Source organism: Amphibalanus amphitrite, unplaced genomic scaffold (assembly GCF_019059575.1).
Source record: "Amphibalanus amphitrite isolate SeventyFive unplaced genomic scaffold, NRLGWU_Aamphi_draft 001119F_arrow, whole genome shotgun sequence".
Lineage (NCBI taxonomy): Eukaryota > Metazoa > Arthropoda > Thecostraca > Balanomorpha > Balanidae > Amphibalanus > Amphibalanus amphitrite.
In genome coordinates, this window is record NW_024882613.1 from 175,367 (window position 1) to 197,710 (window position 22,344).

General features: G+C 49.3%; 1 protein-coding gene across 1 annotated transcript; it reads right to left on the reverse strand.

Annotated features, from left to right (window-relative positions):
- Window positions 1-1,285: 1,285 nt before the first annotated feature.
- Window positions 1,286-21,251, reverse strand: LOC122370295. Its single transcript, XM_043345764.1, has 6 exons — window positions 21,030-21,251; window positions 10,852-10,924; window positions 5,314-5,806; window positions 3,791-4,916; window positions 3,016-3,124; window positions 1,286-2,591 (listed from the first exon to the last, which is right to left on the reverse strand). Exons 2-6 carry the CDS (start codon window positions 10,852-10,854, stop codon window positions 2,007-2,009), a joined length of 2,316 nt encoding a protein of 771 aa, XP_043201699.1. The 5' UTR covers window positions 10,855-10,924; window positions 21,030-21,251; the 3' UTR covers window positions 1,286-2,006.
- Between the last annotated feature and the right edge of the window lie 1,093 nt (window positions 21,252-22,344).

Below are 22,344 nucleotides of genomic sequence, written 5' to 3' on the forward strand. Positions count from 1 at the left end.
TTCTGGTTCTATGCGATAATGGGGGCTTAGAGAGGATTTACTGAGAGTGTGCTTAGGACTTAGGTACGACTAAGAAAAACGATACTACGTTTTATAGAAATGACGCAAGGCACTTGTAAAACGTAACACGATGTTTTGTCTTGCAATTGCAAAATAGGATGCTCTCCCTTCCGAGAGATGTTTTAGCTGATCAACCCTATAGCCTTCGATCAGCCTCTAGCCGTTAGTTGGTTTTTATCGATGCCTTTTCGTAAGCGAAAGGTCTAAGCTTCAGTGTTCTCGGATAAGTGGATCTAAGATGTAGTTTTCTGACAATACAGAGCTGAGAAACCATTAAAATTGGTCAATTGAACGCCAGCAGATTGCGACCTAAATCCAGTTTATCATGAACTCCACAGTTATTCTCATGACTGAGCTACTTTGTATGCACCTTTTACATCCTAGAGACCACCATATCCTCACGGGCCCTGAATACCTATACGAGCAAGTAAATGCGTATCTGGAACGGATTCTTCTATTCGCTCAGCGCTGTGCTCCGGTTGTAATAGCATTTATTCTGCTCATGTATCCCCGGTCAATAGGTATGTGACACTAGCTGTCAAGTGACGGCAGCAAGCCGCACTTCTTCGCCTGCATTTAACGTCAACACACTTCCAGGGAACCGACATAAAATCACCATATTGTCTACCATGAAGTGGTCAGTGTCCTCACGCCAGGAGACCCTTCCCACCAGTCCAACCGGTTATAGTCAGGCGATAGCTGGACATGCGACAACGCTAGTGGGCCTCTTTGAATTGCTAGTTAAAATTATTTATATTTTCTAGGATATGGATCTGGATGCACATTGTACTGTGCGCACTGCGCACCACATGTGGTGTCTCACTCATAAAATGTTTGCTACGTGTACCTATAGGCTGCATTGCTTCGGGTCTACCCTCATATTTATCACATACATAAATGTAATGATTTATGAAAGTCGTAGGTATAGGTCGACTCTCGCCGGGCAAAAGCAATCTTCCTATCGCGTTATGCAGCCGGAGAGGCATTACTATGACTTTCATCTCTCTCCGTTTTATGTGCCTAGCAGGAAAACTTTTCGAGAGTTCAGTTCAAACGTCGTGTATGACGACGCGTGTTGTTTGATATTTGATTCAATTCAACTCAACTCTTTTATGTTTGACACTTAGGTATTCAACACCATATCCTCATTTCTGGATCGATCGAGCCCGACATCTCACAGATGATGAATACCACGTAGATTATACCACGGTCGGAAAAAAATGCATAACGTTTCTCAAAGCGACTATATTGTCATTCAAATCAAACATAGAATAATACAAATTACGATACAGTTCGTATGCGCAGTGACTAAACAAATACAACTGAAATACAGGTTACAGTCACGCGACATGACATTGAGATCAAAGCGAGCATTCCTCTTCAATATACAAAGATACACACCAACACATAGAGGACAAAACAAACGACATAAAAGCATAACCCACGGCCGATGTGCATCAGATGTAGGCTTAAATCGAGTTAAGCACAACTCTGATGCTATAGACGATAGTGAAGTCTGCTTTTCACCTAATATAAGATAAATTTATAATATTTTTTGTTCTCACTAGCCTTAAACTAGCCAATTTTGGCGATCATTTTTTGGCACCTTGTAAAAAGCTTCGTTGAAATTTTAGGCATCACACGTGCTAACGAATAACTCTGATACTCAAAGTTGGCATTTCACACTTTGATAATGTAAGGGCTCCGTGGAATATACAATGAAATTGTGTGGCTAATTCGTGCATGTATACAGACGTATCAATAATATGCATGCCAAATTAAATAAGACGTATGCTTAACCAGTTTCCGACATCACTTAAAAGTGCACAAGCTTTCGCTCTAGCTCTTTCAGCCACAAAATCACATGACGAATATGAAACATGAATGTAAGTGCAAATGCAAATCTATGAAGTACGGACGTTTAGCCGGAGTTCTGGATCTAACCTTCACGTTGATCCAGAATCACTCCCACTGCTAACACTCATCGAAAAGTTGGCGGAGTCTCGCTTGCTCCCGCTGGTATTCAGCTGATTGATAACCCCGATTGACCGCGGACTGCGCATGCGTGGCATATCGCCAAGAGCATTTATCCTCTCGGCATCCTCATATAACCTCAGAGGGGAGGGAGGGGGAGGCAGCATCGACGGAGGAGGCGGCGGAAGATGATTCAACGCCGTCTCCGCAATCGTCGGCTCCGGCGGAGAAAACGCCGAATTCGCGGAGGGCATTTGAGCCCGCGGAGGCGGCGGCGACTCCCCGATCACAGTCGTCCGCAGGTCAAACGCGACCTTCGGCTCGGTGTTAGCGATCCGCCTGCCACCTGCCGACCGATTGCGGAAGCTGAAACTGCGCTGCGGTCCGTCGGCGGCGCGCGGGAGGGCTTCGAAGCTGTTGGCTCGACGGACTGGGGGAGGAGGGAGCTCCGCGCGAGCCATGTAGACGCTCTCTGGAGGCGGCCGGATGGCGTAGCGGTGAGGCAGCAGGGGCTGCCGGGATGCTCCGTGGCCGTCGCAGGCAGCTGCACGACGCAGCTGAAACGAGAACAAAACGTGGTCAGGTACCTACTTGGCGGCATGATGCTGAGCAACGATCAGCGCAAGATCAAGAAAAAGGCCCATGAAATCGTTACGAATGATTGGTTAATGACGTTGATGACTGTATTTCTAAGCTTGGCTGTTTCTCTGGGCATATCGTCGAGCTTTGTCACGTGAGGCAGACATCGTAGAGCATAAACAAGCGAAGGACTTCTTCAAAGACGTCGAGGCTAGTTGCGAGTCAAGTCAAGTTCGTCACCATGCGACATGAATGATGATTCTACTAAGGCAATGATGAAAAGAAATGCAGCAAGCTTTACACTGAAATGACTGAGCCCAGTAGCTCCTCGTTTTTAAACAACATTCTCGTCAGTTGTCTACACCCCAGTGGAGCATGCCTACATTGTTTCGTTGTGCTCACCTGTTGCTGGCTTTTGTAGAGAGACGCGTACTCTCCATCCTCCGGCTGGTGGTACATCGGCGACCGCTCACGACCGTCCTCGGTGGGTACGGCCTGGTACCCTCCGCATCTGAGGAAGACAGACGAAAAGAACGTCAGATCGACGGTTCGACGAACACGAAAGAAAGGGGGACGCACAGAGACGAACGTAGATGTCATCAGGTTGCCATAAGAAAAGCTAACATCTCAGAAAGGTAGCGATATGACTGATGATAGGGGCAGACTTGTGACTGAGGCTAAACAGTAACGTTTTTTTTTTGGGTTAGGCCCTTTCGGTCCAATTAGACCATTTCAGAGCCGGAAGGATGATAGGAATTAGGGGGAGACATTGGTCTGGGCAGGCACCCTAGTGAGTCGCCGGGGCTGAGCCCGTCCAGAGGACAGGCCACCCAGCCCCAAGGCACTCACTGCACCCGGCTACGGGGTGCGCTCCCTCGGGAGCAGCGGTGCCGCTCCAAGGGAGCAGCCCGCATGAGATAAAGTTGCCTGTCCAGCCCGGAGGGGGGTTGCGGCGTGGAGGAGAAGGATTTCAGTATCCTGAGGATAGAAGCACGGAACGGTGAACAGTAACGTGAACATTGTGTCGAGAGTATTGCGCACGTTTAGCACTTAACGTTTCGTTCACTGGTATCCGTGTACCGCTAGCTGAGAAAGGCCACTTTTTAAGAAAGTGCGTCCTTCCTCAAGAGAAAAGTTCCTCTAAGTAATCGCCCAAGAGCTCATCCCACTAACTCACCTCCTGAAGGATCCTTCTCGCTCGAAGGTGACCCGCGACCGTCTCTGCTGTGGGTGACGCGGTAGCTGGACGTATCGCTCCTCCTCTTCCTCTTCAGCTTCCCGAGCCTGCCGCCTCGCTGCCGCAGTCTGACGTCCGGACGCTGCATGTAGCGGCGCCATGGGAACCGCCTTCGATGGTCCACATTTTCGCGTGGCGACGCCCAAGATCAGATTCTGCGCCATGGGTTCGGTGACAGAGAACGCTCCACTGTTGCCAACCACGAGAAGTGGTGTGGCTTCGCCACGCTCACGACGAAGGGCTACCTCATGTACGAGGTGAACATGAGGAGCATCCGGTACGGCGACTCGAGCAGCTTCCACTTTCAGCTTGAACTGCCAGCGGTGGCGAAGAGTCAACGCCAGCCATAGCAGAACCCAGAGAAAGTGATGGGCGATGGCTCCAATGACTGCTACAAGACAGGCGGGGTCGAGGGATGCACGGTAGACAGCGCTAAGTTCGTACAGAAGAGGTCCATCGGCTACTCCCACAGCCAGTAGGAGACACAGTGCTGCACTGTGTGAGAAGTATCCCCAGAGACGACAGCGCGACTCCGCCAGTTCGGGAAGTTCGCGACGGTAGGTGGCCACGAAGGCCGCCAGTTTCTGGAAGCCGTAGAGGTAGACCGTAGCGCCAGAGATGAGCACTAACACGCTTGAGAGACCGAAGAGTAGAGCTGTTAGTGGAGCGTTCAGCAGAAGAGGGTCCGGTAGACGCAGCAGTTCGGCTCCACCATATACGTGGATCTTGTAAAGCACAGAGAACCCACACAGCGACAGCAGCAGATGTGCTCCGCTCAGTAGCAGCTGTACTGAGAACACAGCTGCCAGAGCACGCTGGGTGTCCCAGAACACAGCTGCGTATCGGATGGCGAGCACGAGAAGAGCTCCAGCCAGGTGTAGGGTCTGGGGGCTGACCAGGAGGGTGGCGGGTTGGCGCACGAATCCGCTCACAGGGTCGAGAACGAGGGCTGGAGGTGGCGCTGTGGCCACGACGGTCATGTTGGCTCGTTCTGCACCGAACTGGAGAGGCAGAACGCGAGTCTGAAGGTCCAGAAAGGCGTCCAGATCGGAGCGCCATACGAGATCTGAAACAAACGGAGAGATAAGTCAGAGACGCCGAACGAGTACCAACAACGGAAAGGTGATAACGACTAGAGGCCAGAGAGGTCACATGTTCTACGTCGTGCTTTGTGCAATGAAAATTAGCGAGGAATATGCAACAGGCAACGAGTTGCGGGTACCAGGTGTCATGAGATTAGCAGCATACATTAGGTCGTCTGTGTCAACAAACCATGTTTGACAAGATTGCATCGATGCGGGTGACAATCAATAATGAATTTACCGCCTTGAATTGCGCTGCATCCTCCGTTCTGTTCACTGTATTTATCAACTCTCCACAGCCTCATTCACCAGTTCAACAACTCAACAACATCGCTTACGAACTAACCAGCTCTCACCACCCCGCTCACCCCACCAACTCACCAGGCGGTAAGAATCCATTTCCGATGAGTCTTGCTTCCATGATCACTTCAGCGCAGCAGAGAAGGCCGGCCATCAGCACATGAAGTAGCGGAGCAGTCGGAGGTCCATGTCGCCACATATTTTTCAGAGCTCCAGGCCTCGGCGACGGCAGTGCCGCCTCTCGGACTCGTGGCGAACCAAACCGAGCGCCATCATTGGCTCGATTTCCAACTCGAAGACATGAAGCCAGAAGAAACAACGGTGCGACTGAGAGCGACACAGCCACCATGCCGACATAGGCAGCCAGCTCCGGAGGCGGACTCTGCCAGGGCAGCTGAAGGTAGGCGCGGTAGGCCTGCAGGGCGCGACAGGCGAGCGCTACATGCACGCAGCATGTGAAGATGCCGTACCAGCAGGACCAGAGGGAGTTGGCCCGCAGTCGGCGACGGCGACGGCCAGGTTCCTCCGGCAGCGGCCGTTCGGGCAGATCCGCACGCTGTAGTCGCTTCTCCTCCTGGAATAAAGAAAATAATACGATTAGATCTGGCCAATAGAGAAGAACTTCGTCTGAGGGTCCTTGCAGCGGCAGCAGTTCGAGGGGCTCACTGAAAGAGACCGCGTTGTGAGGGGGTCAGTAAGAGAGAAAACTGAGGTTTAATACTGACAGAGACGGAGCAAGGTAAAACGCGAGCTTGCGGAAGGGCCACGGTCAACGACAGCCATTTACAAGCACGCGGCAGTGGACACATGATGGAAGACGGAAGTACAGTGTACAATTGACGCAAGTACACATTTCACTCGTCAGCTATATACGTGAAAAGTTCGAGTATTCCCCGATAGGTAGAGTCGTCTATGGCCTGCGCTTTGTTATTTAGGGTTATTCTTCTCATTTGCAACCGCCGGGATATGAAGGGTCTAGTCTAGCGAAGCTCACGGCAATAATTATTGGAGGAATTACAGAAGATGGATGGTTTTAATTTGGTTTTAATTTGCCCTATCTGAAACGCTGCCTTTAATATCTTTCTAGTCGTTAGACATAAGAATAGCCTAATTAAACTTCAGATTTTTGGCACATTAAGGATAAGCTTAACGTATGGAAAGTCGGGTATGGGTGAGATAACAAATGGCTTCAAAGAAAATGAGTTTCTCAGCACAAGGAAGGGCTGCAAATATGTGAGCGAATTTATAATGAGGCAGGGAAGATGACGCAAAATATGACCTCAGCTCTTGATCATTTCCGCATCTTTGTTAAGCATAGGAATAAGAGCGAATTAAAATCTGGAAGATAACAATTTCTTGGCAAAAAGTAAGTAGACGGTGTATGACAGCAGGTCGAGAACTATGGATTGCCTCATGCCCAATGTTCGTATGTAAGCTGAATGTAACGATCATACATTCGTACATTACCGGCAAAAACATTATACCTAAAATAATGTTTCGCTGAATAGGGAACAAGAAAAAAATCATTCGAGGATGATGAGAATGTGGCCCCTCTGGTCAGGGAAGCTGTAGTCGCCACTCATCACGGACAGTGCAGTGTTCAACAGAGGACACTTTCTGACGACATTGCCCCACGTTCTCCCATGATTTGCATGCCGCGTAGAAAACTGCATGGATGACCGAAGTGCACCCTCTCCCCTCCCCTCCCAACCATTTCCGGCCCCCGTCTCGACTGGCTGGGAAGGTCAGCGTCATTAAGGACACAACAACAGCCAAGTCTCGGCTTAACAATGCCCTCTGTGACCTTATCATGGGCCTGATGGCTTGATAGCAGTGCCCACCGGAGCGTAGAATCTGTGGCGGCGCGTACGTAGCTAGATTTATGACAACGGTTATGAGTGAAGTTTTCACTGGACATGCTTGGTGTCCTCCATGGTAAATGACAATTTGGCACGCATACACACTACGCAGTGATGGATGCATTTCCCGTATATGGAAAACGACAAACTGCTATTGGTTCTCTTTCATGAAAGCGATCTTTTCAGTGATTGATGTTTTCATATTTTGAGTTAAAGACAACCATTATTTCATCAAGCCTTGAAAGGACTTCATAGGGCATAAAATTCATAGGCATAAATCAAGCAAAGCGAAACGGGCATTACTTTCTCTTTGCATCTATTCTTCTAGTTGTTATGACACCGACGTGACTCAAGGCAAAAATAGATGGGGCTTGCTGAACATTTTTTTTTTCAAGATAATACATTACATGTTGCTATGTTATCTGAATGTTTTATTGTTTACGCCGTTATGTATACAAGCGTCCTTGTGGCTTGTATAGGGTATGCCGCCAAATTCATAGCAGGAATTACATAGTAGACGTAACGATAAATATGGTGACGTAAATCCGTGAGAAACTCAGAGATCTTATCGTGCTTCCTATGCAAATGACTTGCGAAAAATTCATACGAGACATTATCGCGTGTTTCTCTGTTTACAGCCATGAGCAAATCGCGTAATACCCTCTAAACCTTTCCCATGGTCATATCTCGCTATGCCTACTCAGATGCTTATAAAATCCCCAGAAAAATGATCATGTGTAGAAGTACTATCGAGTTACGAGGCAGACAACGTGAAGTCAGCGAGTCAAACATGTCTTACATCTAATGATTATTTGTAATGCAATTTATTGATGCAATATGGAAGAACTATTGAAGCGCGTCCTGCAAAAAGCTAACAAAACATAGTATGAGGTGATTAATGTCTGCATTCATACTAACGTGCCCTCCTTGATTTTTTTTCTTTGCAAATGCCAAGCATGGAAAGTAATTATCACATCCGGTATTCCAATACAGCAGCACGTTGACAAGTCATGCACTATTTGTCGCTGAGCGCTCCCGAATTCCATTCTGGAACGGAACGCTACCTCTCGAATACCCGCGCCGCTCAGTGGGGGGCCATTTTCCGTGGGGTGAACAAACGCCCGTCCCTGGCTGCCGCTGCCTTTGGCGGCAGGTGACAGCCGCCCCACAGAACCCGACAAACATCCTATCCTACCAGCATAAGGCAGCGCGTTCCAACGCTCGCCCTCCGTCCCTTTTACCGCCCGGCCGGCCGGCTGCAGAGCCGCAGCGGCAGAGGGGAGGGAGAAAGAGGGGAAGAGGGTAGGAGGACAGAGAGGGGAGGGAGGACGCGGTGCACAACTGGCGACGCGTGTCTACCCCTCCCCTCCCTCCACACGGCACCTGGCTAGCCTGGGGCGTTTCCAATCAATCCGCGGTCGTCTGAAGAGGCCACAGAGGGAGAGGGGGAGGGATACACGCCACCTGCCTTCTACCAGCGTGCTCTGACCGATAAACGCCGTGAAACAGATGGGGAACGGACGCGGCTCCGGAGTTCTGCTGGTAACCCCGGAGAGGGGAGGGGAGGGGTGGCAACAGCTGTCCCAAGGATTAATGCATCAAGAATGACGTCGGCATCGACTTTTGTTTCACGTAAACATGTCGATAAGATGCAAGCTACATGCCGTGAAAGGCGCTTGTCATAAGCAAGAATTGTTTGCTGATAGGCGGTGATAAATAACGCATATATAGTGAATAGAGAAGTAAATAAGATTCGGTGACTTTGATGTTAAAGTGGTGTTGTCAATTTAAAAGAGGTACGAGATGTGAGGCCGTGTGAGGCAAAAACTGTCATTCTATATGCTTGTTTAAAACGATCATAAATAAGTTTGAATTTAAAAAATTAGGCACCAAGGTCGCTTCTTATATAAGCGAACTCTAATAAAATACACAGCTAAGAAATAACGCTTCCAACCACTCATTAAACCGTCATTTTAGGAGTTATGTTATGAAAAAGCATACAACCATTGCAATTCACATAATAGGGTGTCATGACTTGATCGGTAACTACGGGAAGTAGCATAGAGTTGTAGTTGCATGTTTCTGTTACATTTACTACCATGTAGAGTCAAACGGGGCGTACACGCCTTTCCTGGCGCCTGACGTGCATGGTTTGAAAACAAATGACTCTGTCGCATGCTAAGGCACTGAAGCATTCTTGGTACGCTAGTTTTTCCCAAAATGGAGCAGAAAATTAACGTAGGAACCTACGAACCGGCATACTTGAGTTCTGAGGTCAAGTAGGTACTGAATAAAACATGTTAGAAACTCTTAACCGTGACGCAACTAAAACAAAAATACAAACTTCCCCGGAAGTTCTGTATTACGTGTTTTGCGCATCACTTTGCCTAACTCATACGAATATATTTCATCATCGGACTGTTAAATATCGTCAGAAACATTCTGCGCTGCGAAACTTCACTCTACACCTGGTCACAATCCCTAGCCTCGGGGGAGTAAACGAACAGAAGGCTCTTCGTGACCCTCTGAGGACCCCTTGACACGCTGCCGGGGGCGATCTCGAGCTGTAATCTACAAACTGCGACGTACGAAGTGCAGGCTAGCCTGGGTTGACCCTATCACCCCTCCTTTTCTGCGCTCAGGACGTTCATCCTAGCATGTTTCATCAGTTTACGCCTTTGGCAGTCGGTTCCACCCAGAAATCAACAAAGCGTGCCTCCGGGACCCAACATACGCTTGGCGTGGTGTCAGAAAATAGCTTCAGACGAAAATCGTTTCCGTTTACTGCCGCACAGAATCAGCTCTCGGTCGTCACAGCTAGCGACCACCGTGGCAACCATCTTTAAGAGCTTGAGGAAGCATTAGTGGTGACAAATCCTCCACTTCCGGCTCTTCGCGGATCATTCCGCGAGTTTCGCACGTTGTCTGAGATTTTCATCCCCTTCCCCAATGCAAACAGCTGTGACAGCTGCTCGTTTTGCAGCGCAGCTGTCGCAGCTGCTAACCGGGCTTCCATGCAGCTGTCGTGGACATAAAGAAGCCACGCGAGAACACGTGTATAAAAGTTGGCAGACGAGGAGCGTTGTCATGCAACGCTAAATGCGCCTTTGACTATGGCCTTATCAGGGTCATTAATAGCATGGAACAGATAGGCAGCTAAACGAAGTGAAAGAGTTATATGGGACTTATTTGCCGCTCTTTAAGCGAAATCTATAAAACGCGAAGGGACAGCGTAGTTAGGTAGGCCATGCCTGCGTCGACGGTTGAAATTAAACCGTAAAATAGTCATGTAGTTCATGTTTATGAGCTTGCTTAGCGAGCACTTGGATGATTGATAGGCCGTTCGCATGCGTAAAGAGAAGTCAGCTTAGCAATTTTTCTACACTTTTTGCGTTTGACTAAAGTATGTACGTCGATTATAGGTTAATACGTTCGGTTATGCTATGAGGTCATCTGTAACTCATCGCACAAACGACTTACCAACAGTTATCAAGGCAATTTCTACGGAAACAGAAAACGCAAATAGCCAATAGGATCGTAAAGCGTGCTCATGAGGCAAGCGTCGTCTTTAGTCTTCACTACGGAGAAAGTTTGTTGCACCTTCATAAAAACTCTTCCAACATATGGCAGTCATTTGGTAGCACATTAGCAAGGCAGCTGACGACACACGCGGCACATCCGGCGCAGAAACTTCGCCACCCCTCCTCGTCTGGCAAAAACCCCCCTCGCGCAGGAGGGTCGCGCCTCCACCAGCACTCACCATCTGTAGTGCGGAGAAGGGGCGGACGGGGCCGCTGAAGACTCTGGGGAGACGCTGTCCTTTTTACCGGCACCTGAAACAGAGACGAAGCGCACGTGTCAGGGTTGGAGTCACCCCAGGGATGGGAGTGACAGGTGGCGGCGACTGCGCGAAGGACAGAACGCAGCATTGTGCGCTCATTATGACAGGGCGGGCTGATGGCGGATGTGGCGCAGACGGCTGTCATTGTGGCGCAGGGGACCGAGGGTGCACTGAGAGATGATGGGGAAGAGGAAGTGAGCGACGCTGATGGAAATGATATTGCTGGAATGTAATGGTGATAAGTGATAATAAACGCGTGATTTAACATTGTGGTGGCAGACAATATGATGGTTGCTGACCGTGAATAATGACACAAATATGTATGCTTCAAAATTCCAATGGCACTATCTATCAACTATCATTTATAACTATCAAACTGCACAATAGAAGGTAACCGTCAAAATGAAGAAAAAACTGGCAAGGTCTTGTCATTACATGGTTGACAGGCAACCAACCGCAAAACCTCACGTCTAGCCGGCCCTTAAAACGCTCAACTCCCATGGCACAACATCCTTTTGCTGGCTGTAAATGGCAGCGTCGTTTGTCTGCCATTGTTCCCAGTTTTAATTAGTCCCTTGTTTCCCGCCGCTGAGTCTTTATCACGTGACGTGACAGTCGGCCATCTTGCAATGACCTAAAGCTAACTTATCTGCCTCATGACCCACACTCACATGCATCGGATCTGTCTTCAGAGGAGATTAGAAAGCCCATTGTCCGTTGTCTCCTACATGAGATTTGCGTGTGGCACGTCGTTTCGCCCTATGCGTTGGCCGCTAACTTTTGCAACATGTCGGCCACATTTGCTGCTGCCATATGCAAATAAGGCACTCTCACCCAAAACTCCGTGAGAAGAGGTCACCCGAGTGTATAGTTAAGCCGGCGCCTTTGACCCCTTGCGAGTCTACATGCGGCAGGGAGACCCTAGCAAATTCACACTATCGAGTGCGCTGGCCTATTTCGTCAGAGAGCGATCGCCGTTCACTTTACTGCGTACAGACTTCAGGATGTTTTCAAGTGTATTTTCGTAGACAATTTATGTTTTAGGTATGTGTGCCAGCTGAATTCAGCTGAAATGGGCAGGTTTTGATTCAGAGAGAAACCTTAGACTTTGTTCACTTTTGAGTTAGCCGATTAAAAGTGGACCCCTAAGAACTCCCGTCGTGCGTTAGTGTGTCCATTGTATAAATGTCCGAAGAGTCGACGATCCAAGCTGAAGGAGGAGAGCTCCCCCCCCTCCCTCGGGAGGTCACAGGCTGACTCAGAGCCGTTGAGACCAGCCGCAGGTTAATGGTTCGGAAACCGTCCAAATGGCTCCTCTCTGTCACCACAAGGGGTGGAAGCTACGAGCCAGACCCCAGTGGCGAAAAAACGCGGCCACAGCGATACCCTTTGTTCAGATAAGTAGCTGGAGATTTTAAAGTTGTTTGTCGCGGTTTTGGGTGAGGCGAGAACGGGTCATTATGCGCAAAGAATTCAGTGCTCGATGGTGCAATTTATTGCACACGGAGTAGACTTGAAAAATCGTGCTCGAGTGCACCATTCAACACGGGTTCATGCCTGCAAAGTGCAAAGTTCATTGTTTTTTTGTTTTTTTTTTGTTAACCTTGATAACAACACAAGTCCCATGCTTATGAATGGAATCACAAACAATGAACACACACTCTCTCTCTCTCTCTCTCTCTCTCTCTCTCTCTCTCTCTCTCTCTCTCTCTCTCTCTCTCTCTCTCTCTCTCTCTCTCTCTCTCTTTCAATCGCACAAATATAATCAAACAAACAAACATTAATTAATGACGTCGTCAATAAATCAGTGACAGATTATCACCATTTGTCCTTATCACTCTAATCTTCAGTCCGAGCCGGTCGGCGGCGGCGGCAGCTGCCGTCCATGTTCAGAGACGGGCCGCCGCCGGCGCCGCCCGCATCTCTCCCCCCCCCCCCTCGACCGGTAGGCAGGTGGGATCCCACCAATCAGAGGCGGCCGAGGTTGGAGCGGCAGCTGCCGGCTATCGCGACGGTCGGCGCCGACCCGCTCGCGCACATGCCACTGAAGAATGCGGCCAAACAAGCCTTGACTAGGGAGAGTTGGACGGGCGACGGAGGCTGATTCGTCGTGAGCACTAAACCAAGGTGGTCTTCGTGCGCAATTCTTTGATCATCTGAATGAAAGATGACCATGTTCTGTCTTAGATTCAAAGGAGGTGTGGCATCACGTCAAAGTGCTGATGTTTCGGTGGTGTTCTAAAGACAAGCGCAGGACGTGCCTGAGTAACCTTGTGGCATTGCCAAAACACGCTATCTTCACGTCATCCACCGAAATCTATACCACGTGATCCCAGAAAATCCGTGCCAAACATACCACGTAACACTGGCGTTATCACGTGATCTCGTGTTTGGGAACAATCGCCGAAGCTTCTGAAGTTTGGGGTGGGGGAGTATCATCTACTGCCAGCGAAGTATCATCTACCTGAAGCGTACGGGCTTCGGGTTCCGTTGGTGGACTCAAGCATTTGACGCACGTTTTGACCGCATAACGGAATACGAGACATTAATGATGCCTTGCATCATACTTTTCCATGCCTCTTCGTGTCCATCATTCGTTCGCCCTGCCCATGTTGCCCTTCACGCCTTTTGAACTCGTGACGTCACATTCGCGCGCTTTTTTGCCGCGACAAGTGCCGACTGCCGGGCGCCGCCGGAAGGCAGTCAGTGCATGACAGCGGCGAATTGGTGCACCGTGATTAGTGAGATAATTAGTGCACAAAGGGCCGCCCGACGTCAAGGCCAGGCCCGTTTCATGACTCTCGTGGAGGGGAAGAAGAGTGGGGGGAGGGGAGGAAGAATGGGGAGGGGAGAGCCTCCGTCATGGGACTGGAAGGGAAGTTGAAGTGAAGATGTCTCACTGTGTGAAAATGGTGCAAGTTGCAACGTAACGTCACGCCTATACCGAGAAGTGCACTCTGAGAACGGCGTTGGCTTTCAGGGAATTGAAGCCGTAACGGTTGACGTTACAATGCTCAGTGGCCTGGGACGTTTCCGCTGCATGGTTTAGCATCGCAAACTGGGACTAGCTAAAGGCTGAGTAAAGTTGTCGCTCGCGAACAGGCCGTGTAACGTATTGAACCCAGTGACAGACCAGTAGCGCAAGACGGATGCAGCTGTCGACACAGCTCCGTGGGAGTGTACCGGGCTGGCCAGAGTAAATCCCTCACAACTGAAGGCCGGTAAATATCAGAGGTTACCGGCAGTCAGCAGAGAGTTATTTTCAGAGGACGGATGGTATCAGTAAATAGACACCGGACGCTACTGCCAGTGGCGGCGCTGATGTTTCAGGATCATGTCTTGGGCACAGCTTGGGGATCCAGGATCCAGGATCCTGTCTGGGCTTCTGTTGTCTAAGGAGCCTATTCCGAAATAGCCCATTGCTGTCTGACGAAAACCGGCCGCCTAACGCAATCCATATCTTTTAGAGAAACAGGAACCGGACTTTATAAGAAAGCGGCTAGTCGAAACTGAAACTTGAAACTGTGCCTATGGAGTCTGAGGGACCCTCAGAAGAAGAGACCATGGGGATGAGCCTGAGGGACCTTGGGGACACCCCTTACATTCCTACACCACTGTACTGTTTGAGGGACTCCCTAACGAGCCCTAGTCACCCCTTCACCCCTGTCCCTGGATCCGCCATTGCCACAGCGTCGCCACGTGGCTAAGCATGGCACTGAGAAGTGAGCACCGCCTCAGGCGCCGTCTGAAGCTGCAGCAGCCGCGAGCCGCCCCGCCGAGAGATTTATATACCGTAGCCGGCCGCCGAGAGATTTATACACCGTACTGAGCTCAACGCCAATGAATAGCCGCTCTCATGCCATGAGGCAGCTAACCACTAGAAAGTGCAGTCGATTATGACAGGCTAGTAACAGGGCAGCCATCCAAAAGCCAACAGTGACCGGTTATGGTGCGCTTAGTGAGGCTGTTAAATCGGTTTGAATGGAGGCGATTGTACAAAAATGCTGAAGATGTAAATAGCGATGAAGGTTTACAAGCTATCGAAAATTGCCAGCTGAAACAGTCTTTGGGTTGTCGCAGGTAACATGAAAGCTTCATGTATTATTTAGATGACGCTACTGATCACAAACATTAAAGGACATTGTAAGTATGTGTGCAATGGCATTGATCTTCGAGACTTTTCGGCCATTCTGTCACTGGGTTTTATTCACCGAAAACGGCAAATAAAGTCATGGTGACCTCGTCCGTGTGACGACATTGCGCAAAAACATGCAGCAAAAACTACCGAAAAAAGCCTCAATAACGATATCTAATGACATTTGAGCATCGGTTATAATTGGGGACTATCTCTGTGATCTTTTTCCAGTGCCCGGATTCCGGCTGACCCGGAGCCTCGCTCCAATCCGGGGACCGGGCCGGTCTCCGGACCGGTCCGGCAGGTGATCGAGGACCAGCTGAGAGAGAAACGGTCCCCGGACCATCTCTCCGTCTCCGGGGAGTTTGAGATGTCGCAGCAGGGGTAGGGAGCGGCAGGGGGTGGCAGGCATGCGCCTCCCGCTTTGGTGACCCAAAAATACAGGGAACCCTTGAGATCTATTGCAATTTTCAACCCAAAAACATGACTTGCAATTCATCCTAAAAGAACCGTTACCCAATTCTGACCCAGCTAGAGCTCGGTTACGGGTCATCCCAGTCCGTATGTCTGTTTCTGTAGATCCTCAACCCCTCCCTGTTGTACACCCACCAAAGCCTCCCCGTAGACTAATCACCCTGAACTTTCCGTTCCCCTCCCCATCGACCCATCACCCTCCCCTTCCCCACCCCCACAGACCCGTCACCCTCAGCCGCCGCAGGAAGCGGACCGTACCCGACCCAGTGTGAAAGGAGGTTCCGATCAGGAGGGGACCAGCCCGGGCGGCGCGGCGCGGCGGGGCGAGCTTCTTTTGTCAGTGTGAAAAGGTGGGGAGACCAGAGAAGAGGGGCAGGGTCGGAGGGGAGGCAGAGCGTCGGAGCGGGACTTTAGATGACGAGTGTAGAGCTTCAGGGGACGAGGACAGAGGTCTGGAGGACGGGGTGCTGGCGAAAATCCTCTGTAGGAAGGAGCGGTGAGCACAAGCTCAAGGAATCAGGACGAAAAAGGATATATGAGCTCCAAGTGGGACTGACATCGAATTCAACGTGCAGGAGATTTCAAACTCAACCGTCACCGCAGGACCCACAGTGGGCCTGCAGAACTCACCTAACTCAGTGCAGGACTTGCAACCAGTCCCCTACCATTGTCCCCAGTGACCATTTCGTGCAGTGGGGCAGTCAGTTTTCGAACAGCAGCCTGGTATGTGCCCCCGGCTGCAGGACAGCTTGGGGGGGGCGGAGAGGGGAGGGGAGGGTGGTCGGCGCCTGGCCGGTAGGCTGACCCGCCCAGCACTGGGCAATTTTCAGACACCGTTTAGCGCGCGCCGGCGCGGGCTGAATTGTTCTCTCTCTCCGTGGCCTGAGGCGGAGGTGCTGCTGTCTGGTTGTAATTAGGCCTCCTGCAGACAGCGGCGGTTCCAGGAACGTAAGATGGGGGTGAGGGCCCGGTGGGGACGCTGTCACGCTACGGAAAAGAGAGGCAAACCTGGGCCAGAGCCCGCGCGGATTACGGTACCTATCGTAGATATAGTTAAAAACGGATATAATGCCAAAGTGAAGCACTACTGTCACTTTCAAATTCTCAGAAAGTGTATCCTAAGACGTATGAAGGTAATTTGGTTACCACATAGATAAAGTGATAGGTCTGTGCCTTATTTTTACAAATAGCCTGGTCCGGTTTTAGTACTATGTTTAGCATAGATACACTGAAAACACTTTGGAAGAACGTTAAGAACGTACAGGGGTATTTAGACCCCTGTGGAGTAAAATGTTATGCCACCGTTTTTCAGAACCCCCATGGTTCTTCACGTAGACGGCTTAGCATTCTCATGAAAAGAATCCACACGATTCTTCCAAAGACTTATGAGGTTTATGCCTGAAACAGACTCTTTCCGCAGTCAGGAAATCGCCTGCGAGAGCCTATTCAAATACATGGAAGCACGCTCGCATCAATCGCACGCACCTCCCGGATGCGATTGATGCGGGAAGAATTATAATGTATTTGAATAGGCTCTCGCATGCGATTTCCTGAACGCGGAAAGAGTCTGTTTCAGCCTTTAGGGTTTATAATAAGAGCGTTCCTAGCACCTAGATAAGAACCCCAAAGGGTCTGTGAAGAAGTCCCTGAGGTTTATAGGGAAACCACCCTGTGTTCTGAATATTGGTTGTAGAACCCTTTCAGTTCTATTGCAATACCGCAAAATCCCCGTTCATTCGTCTATTGAACCTCCCATGCATGGCTATCGACCTGCGCCGTCACATCTGCTGCGCAAACACATTATTTGATACACCTTAAAATGTATTCCTCTTTACTCTGAGCAATCAGCCTGCAAGTCTCCAGTCAGGAACAACCAGCCCGCAACCAGCCCATGCGATCAGCCCGCAACCAGCCCGCATTCAGCCTGCGATCAGCCCGCAATCAGCCTGCAGGAACGCTTTCCCCTCGGCCGTGTCACTTGCCTTACACATCCAAGCCAAAGAATTCCAGAGCCTTTCGGGCATGTTCAATTATTCAGGCTGATTCCTTCACGCACAGGATTGCTTTCTGTACAAATATCAAATATGAACACATTTTTAGCTTTAGCAAGTGGATGTTTTCCCAAACACAGTATGCGCTATCGCCCATGTCAGCAGCCGGGTGGCGATATCGCATTCTCCCAAATCACATACAGTTTCTCCTTCCACCACCAGCTTCAAGCCAGCGTTTTCGACGATGTCGACGTCTCCGCGCGCCAGGACGCTCTCCTCAGACTCCAGGGCCTCAATCAGAGCGGAGATGGCCACGTCCCCTAGAATGAAGAGTCGGGCGGATGCGTTATTCAACAGGCAGGGAGTAAAGAGACTTAGATTGACTTCAGAGACAATGAACCTACTCCAAAAATAAAATAATGCACTTAACATATAAAGTGCAGCTAGATAAAATATTGCACTAATCAGCAAGAACATATGTTTATTAAAATCAGTCAAATTTATACCTAACTCAGTTGACCCCAAAATGGCAAGATTCTATTCCTGGTTTATCTTCATTTGGAAGATTTGTCTAAATACCACATGCATAATTTAAGCTATGGGGCATTTATACAACATATAAATACTTACTGCATTGATTGGTCTTGCATATGAATTTTCAGCATCCAATGCATTCATCCATGCATTTGAAGAGCGTTGTGATACTGCTTATCATTGTCAATCACAAGTAATATAAATAATACACAACACTTGACAAGCCAAAAATTAACTTTATTTCAGTTCTTCAATATTCGATTACTTGCCATTCACCCAATCTTGCACCAGCCGCTCGTCACTGCACAAAGCGTGACCCAACGAGATCGAAAAATGGCGATCGCTTCCGGTGGACGCTAGAACGTGGTGCCGCGGGCGTGGTCTTGATGAAAGCCATTACAATGATTAAACCACAACCCCTTCTTTTTAAACCCGATGCTAGTTCGTGCAAAACCTTCAAAGGGTTTATCTTTCGCGCGCTTTGTGTGACGGAATATCACGTGACTAGGGAGAACGAAGAAGAACCGGTGTTGGTCGAGGTGAAGCCCCCTGGGGCCGCTAAGACTGTACGCGAAGAAGCAGCTCGTGTCTCCGGTCTATGTGAAACACTGTGTGTGTTCTTCATGAACCAGACGTTCTGCTTCGCCTCTAAGCCAGTTTACCCTAATACCCAAAAAACCTAAGTGTGGAATATTTTAAGATGCTTTTGCATTACGTTCTTTCAACTTGTTTTCAGTGTATGATGCCATTCAGTCGAAACAATCACGACCATTTTTCGGTTATTGTCGGTTACGGTGAGCTTCATGAGTCAACTAAGCAATAAGCAGCACATGAATGCGGTTATCTCATCAAACGAAACGGCACCCTAATCAAAGCCAGCGCCACTCGCCAGAGCGCAATATTAATGACATTATCGCTAATAATCATAAGACGAAAGATGGCGCCCTGTCATTTTCACGTCTAATGACTAAAAATCACAACAGCGCGATCAGATTATCTGCATTTGCTGACGTCGTGAAGACAACGTGTTTTGATAAAACTCGAAAGAAGCAAACTGGGAGAAACTCGACTAGCCGGTGAGATTTTACGCTGGGCCAGGGCTGCTCCCACAAAAAGCGTACTCTTGCCGATCGTCCCTCCCCATTCCACGGTCCTTCGCCATTCACATTCCTTTGCCCTTCTATTCAGGCCGCTGACGGGAAAGACCTTGAAACTGGTCGGCGACGAATTTTTACAGCGAATGCCTGACCAATTTCATGCCCTGTGATGGTCAATATAAAGCTGTTTAAGCCGCACATTCCTGTGCAAATGAGACAGAGGAAGCGGATGATACAAAAGGGTTCTGCTCTACGGGACATTGTAGGGTGGAAGGGAGCAATTGATGTTAACGTAACGTGAGCCGTAAAATAGGACGCAAAACTCAGAATGACGCTAAATAAACGCTAACTAGCTGCCCTTTTGTAACCAAAAATATACTAGCACACCTCACTAAAACATGAGGTAGACTTCCTGATAAGCTTCTGTTTACGAATGATAACGCACATCACAGAGCTGTATTTTTACTGACGCCATAAACTCATGACGTCATTAGCGCCGTGCCGTTCAGCCCGGATGACGTATGTAGGAAGCTCTAACTCAGATTATGCACGTAAGAGCCGCAGCTCAACCATACATCCTTGCAGAGACGACTCATGCATACTGCATGGCTCAACTGAGTCGCTAAGGAAGGCGTATGTCATGGTGGTCACTCAACGGGGACCCGTTGTGTCAATAGCAACAGGCACCGCTTAGTTTGACCTCGTAGCCACCCACTCTCCTCGGACTTAATTTCTTAAATAGGTAAGTAAAACCAGCAGAGCGAGCCAGAATTCATGACAAAATGGTATCCATGTGTACTCTTCATTCATTCACCAATGATGCATTTCCCCCAAATGTCATACCGCCACAATGCTAACAGGATCGGAAGCAATGGCGGCCTACTCTAGCTGAAGCTGGCTTCTTCGCCACCATGATTATAACGCGGTTTTGAAGATTGTGGAGGATTACAAATAGCGGTGGCCGGCGTGGTGTAAAGCTGAGCTGAAATACCGGACATTTAGGCGCCAACCCTGGACATTTTGGCGCCAACTTGTCGTCAAGTTTGAGCAAATGTTTCCTTTTCGGGCGAAAGTTATGTGTAGCTGTGTAGCTGTGCTGTGCTGCGAGGGTCATTGGGAACGTTGATCGTATATCATTGTAACAATCAAAATCTAATACCGGGACGACATAATCCTCGAAATATGATCAAATGCCAGATTCCCAAAAACTAGTTTTACCAACGTAAAATAAAAGTCGAATTCCGTCAGGAGCGAGTAAAGAGCATACGCACAATAAACACACCAAGCAACAGAAAAAACTAGTGACAAAAAAACCGGTTATATGAGAAACTATGATTAACGCATTGTAGCTACCTTTCAGTTCGGGCATTCAAATGATCATGTAGTGTGTAGACATTGTGGCTTATCGACTAGGATGCCAGCAACGGATAGGGATTAGCTCGAAGCCAAGGAGCAGCATGCCTGAATAGAATCAGCATACTTTTATAGACGTTTGACGCTGATGCTTTGTAATGAAGCGCCCATACGAAATAGCTTGTGTAAGCTTATGGTTTATGAAACTGAGGAGTGATTTATTTGAATGGTACTCTGCCATTTCCATTGAAATACGCTGTACGATCGTATCCAAATAAAGAGTAAAAGACGTTCACCAATAAGTTTTATCGGACTAAAAACGCTTAAACCGTAGATAGTCGTAGATTTCTTTGACAGCATTTCTAGAAGCATACCATTGAAATGCCAGCCTTAAGATGAGCGACAACAGAATACACAATGAAATATTCCACAACAGACACACATACAGTCAACAAAACATTCGGCTCGTTTTGGAAACACATGCACATCATCAATAGCAGCTAGTGAACTCACCTCAACCGTCCAATTCTTGTTCTCCACCGATCGGTTTGAAGTCTCTCGTCCGCACACTCGACCGTCTCTAGCGCGAGCGCCACGCGCCGCTACCACCTTGCCCACGGCGGGATCACAACTGACCGCCCAAACGGCGGGCGACGGCGGCGGCGGCGGGCGGCGGCGAGCGGCAGCCAGCGGCGGCGGCGGCGGCGGCGGCGACCCCACCTGCCTCCGCTGGCCAGCTGCCGCTCGCCAGCTGCCCAGCGAGCACGTGGTGTGACGTCACTGGGGCAGGTGGGGCGCTGCGCGCCCGTCTTGGGGTCGCAGCGCGCTGATTGGTCAGTTGAGCAGGTGGTCAGCGGGCCAGATAATAATGTTTTTTTATCTCCGACGTCTGGAGGTGGGCTCGCCTCGAAGCGCGTCCGAGGTACCGATCGGCACGTGCTCCAGGCCTGTTTTCGCTGGCGGCATCGTTCAAACGAGAAGACTAACCCGTGCCGACCAGGAACGGACGGTGTTATTCGGGTGACACGTCCATGGAAGTTTTCCATGAAACATAATAGATCGGATGCTGAATGGCAGTGCATCTTTTAGCATTGGCTGAGGTAAAAAGGCGTATAATTGCATTTATCGCTCAAGAATCCATAATTTTTTACCAATCTTGTTGCGGAACAGATTCGGCAGGCGACCGTTTACTAATTCAATACCTATTTAAACGCACAGAGAAGAGCAAAGATTCATGAAAGCTTACCGTATGGACGATATGGTGACACGCAACTGTTATGTTATGTACTGACATCTGCATGGCGTTCAACGGATTCCGGTCAGGACGAGAGTCGGTCGGATGTTACTAATTGACTTTATTGTCTGTCCTGAATCCTCATTGTCGGCATTGAAAACTGACAGGTTCGTCGTGCAATTCTGTAAATTTTACTCGCATGAATTGTGGACAATTACATAACATGTTTGTTATTCAGGTGTGCTTCGATATTGGAATAGCTCAACGTCATCATCCTCCAGACTTTCACACAGCTAGCCGTATATTATCGCCTTTAATTCATGGCATCCAAGTCCTCACCGAGACCTCTAGCGGCACCATAAGACCACACCAACTCGTGTTGCTTTCCCCGGCCCCTTCCTCGCTAATTACAATCCCGCTTTCCATCCGGCTAAGACAGGAAGTCGTCCCACTCGGACTGCTAAAAAAAAATCTCCACCGCCCAGACCTCATGGCCATGAGCCCTGTTTGCAAACAACCGTAACTGCACGGCCAGGTCACGACCTTCTTACAGCTTGCAGCCGGGCGTTCGTACTTACATACAGCTGTATCTGA

Bases quoted from the DNA above. Each gene is read 5' to 3' on its own strand.
- LOC122370295 (XM_043345764.1), bottom strand. The intron at 3,125-3,790 runs GTGAGTTAGTGG...TGTCTTCCTCAG, and splicing joins CGAGAAGGATCCTTCAGGAG to ATGCGGAGGGTACCAGGCCG. The intron at 2,592-3,015 runs GTGAGCACAACG...TTCTCGTTTCAG, and splicing joins TCTACAAAAGCCAGCAACAG to CTGCGTCGTGCAGCTGCCTG.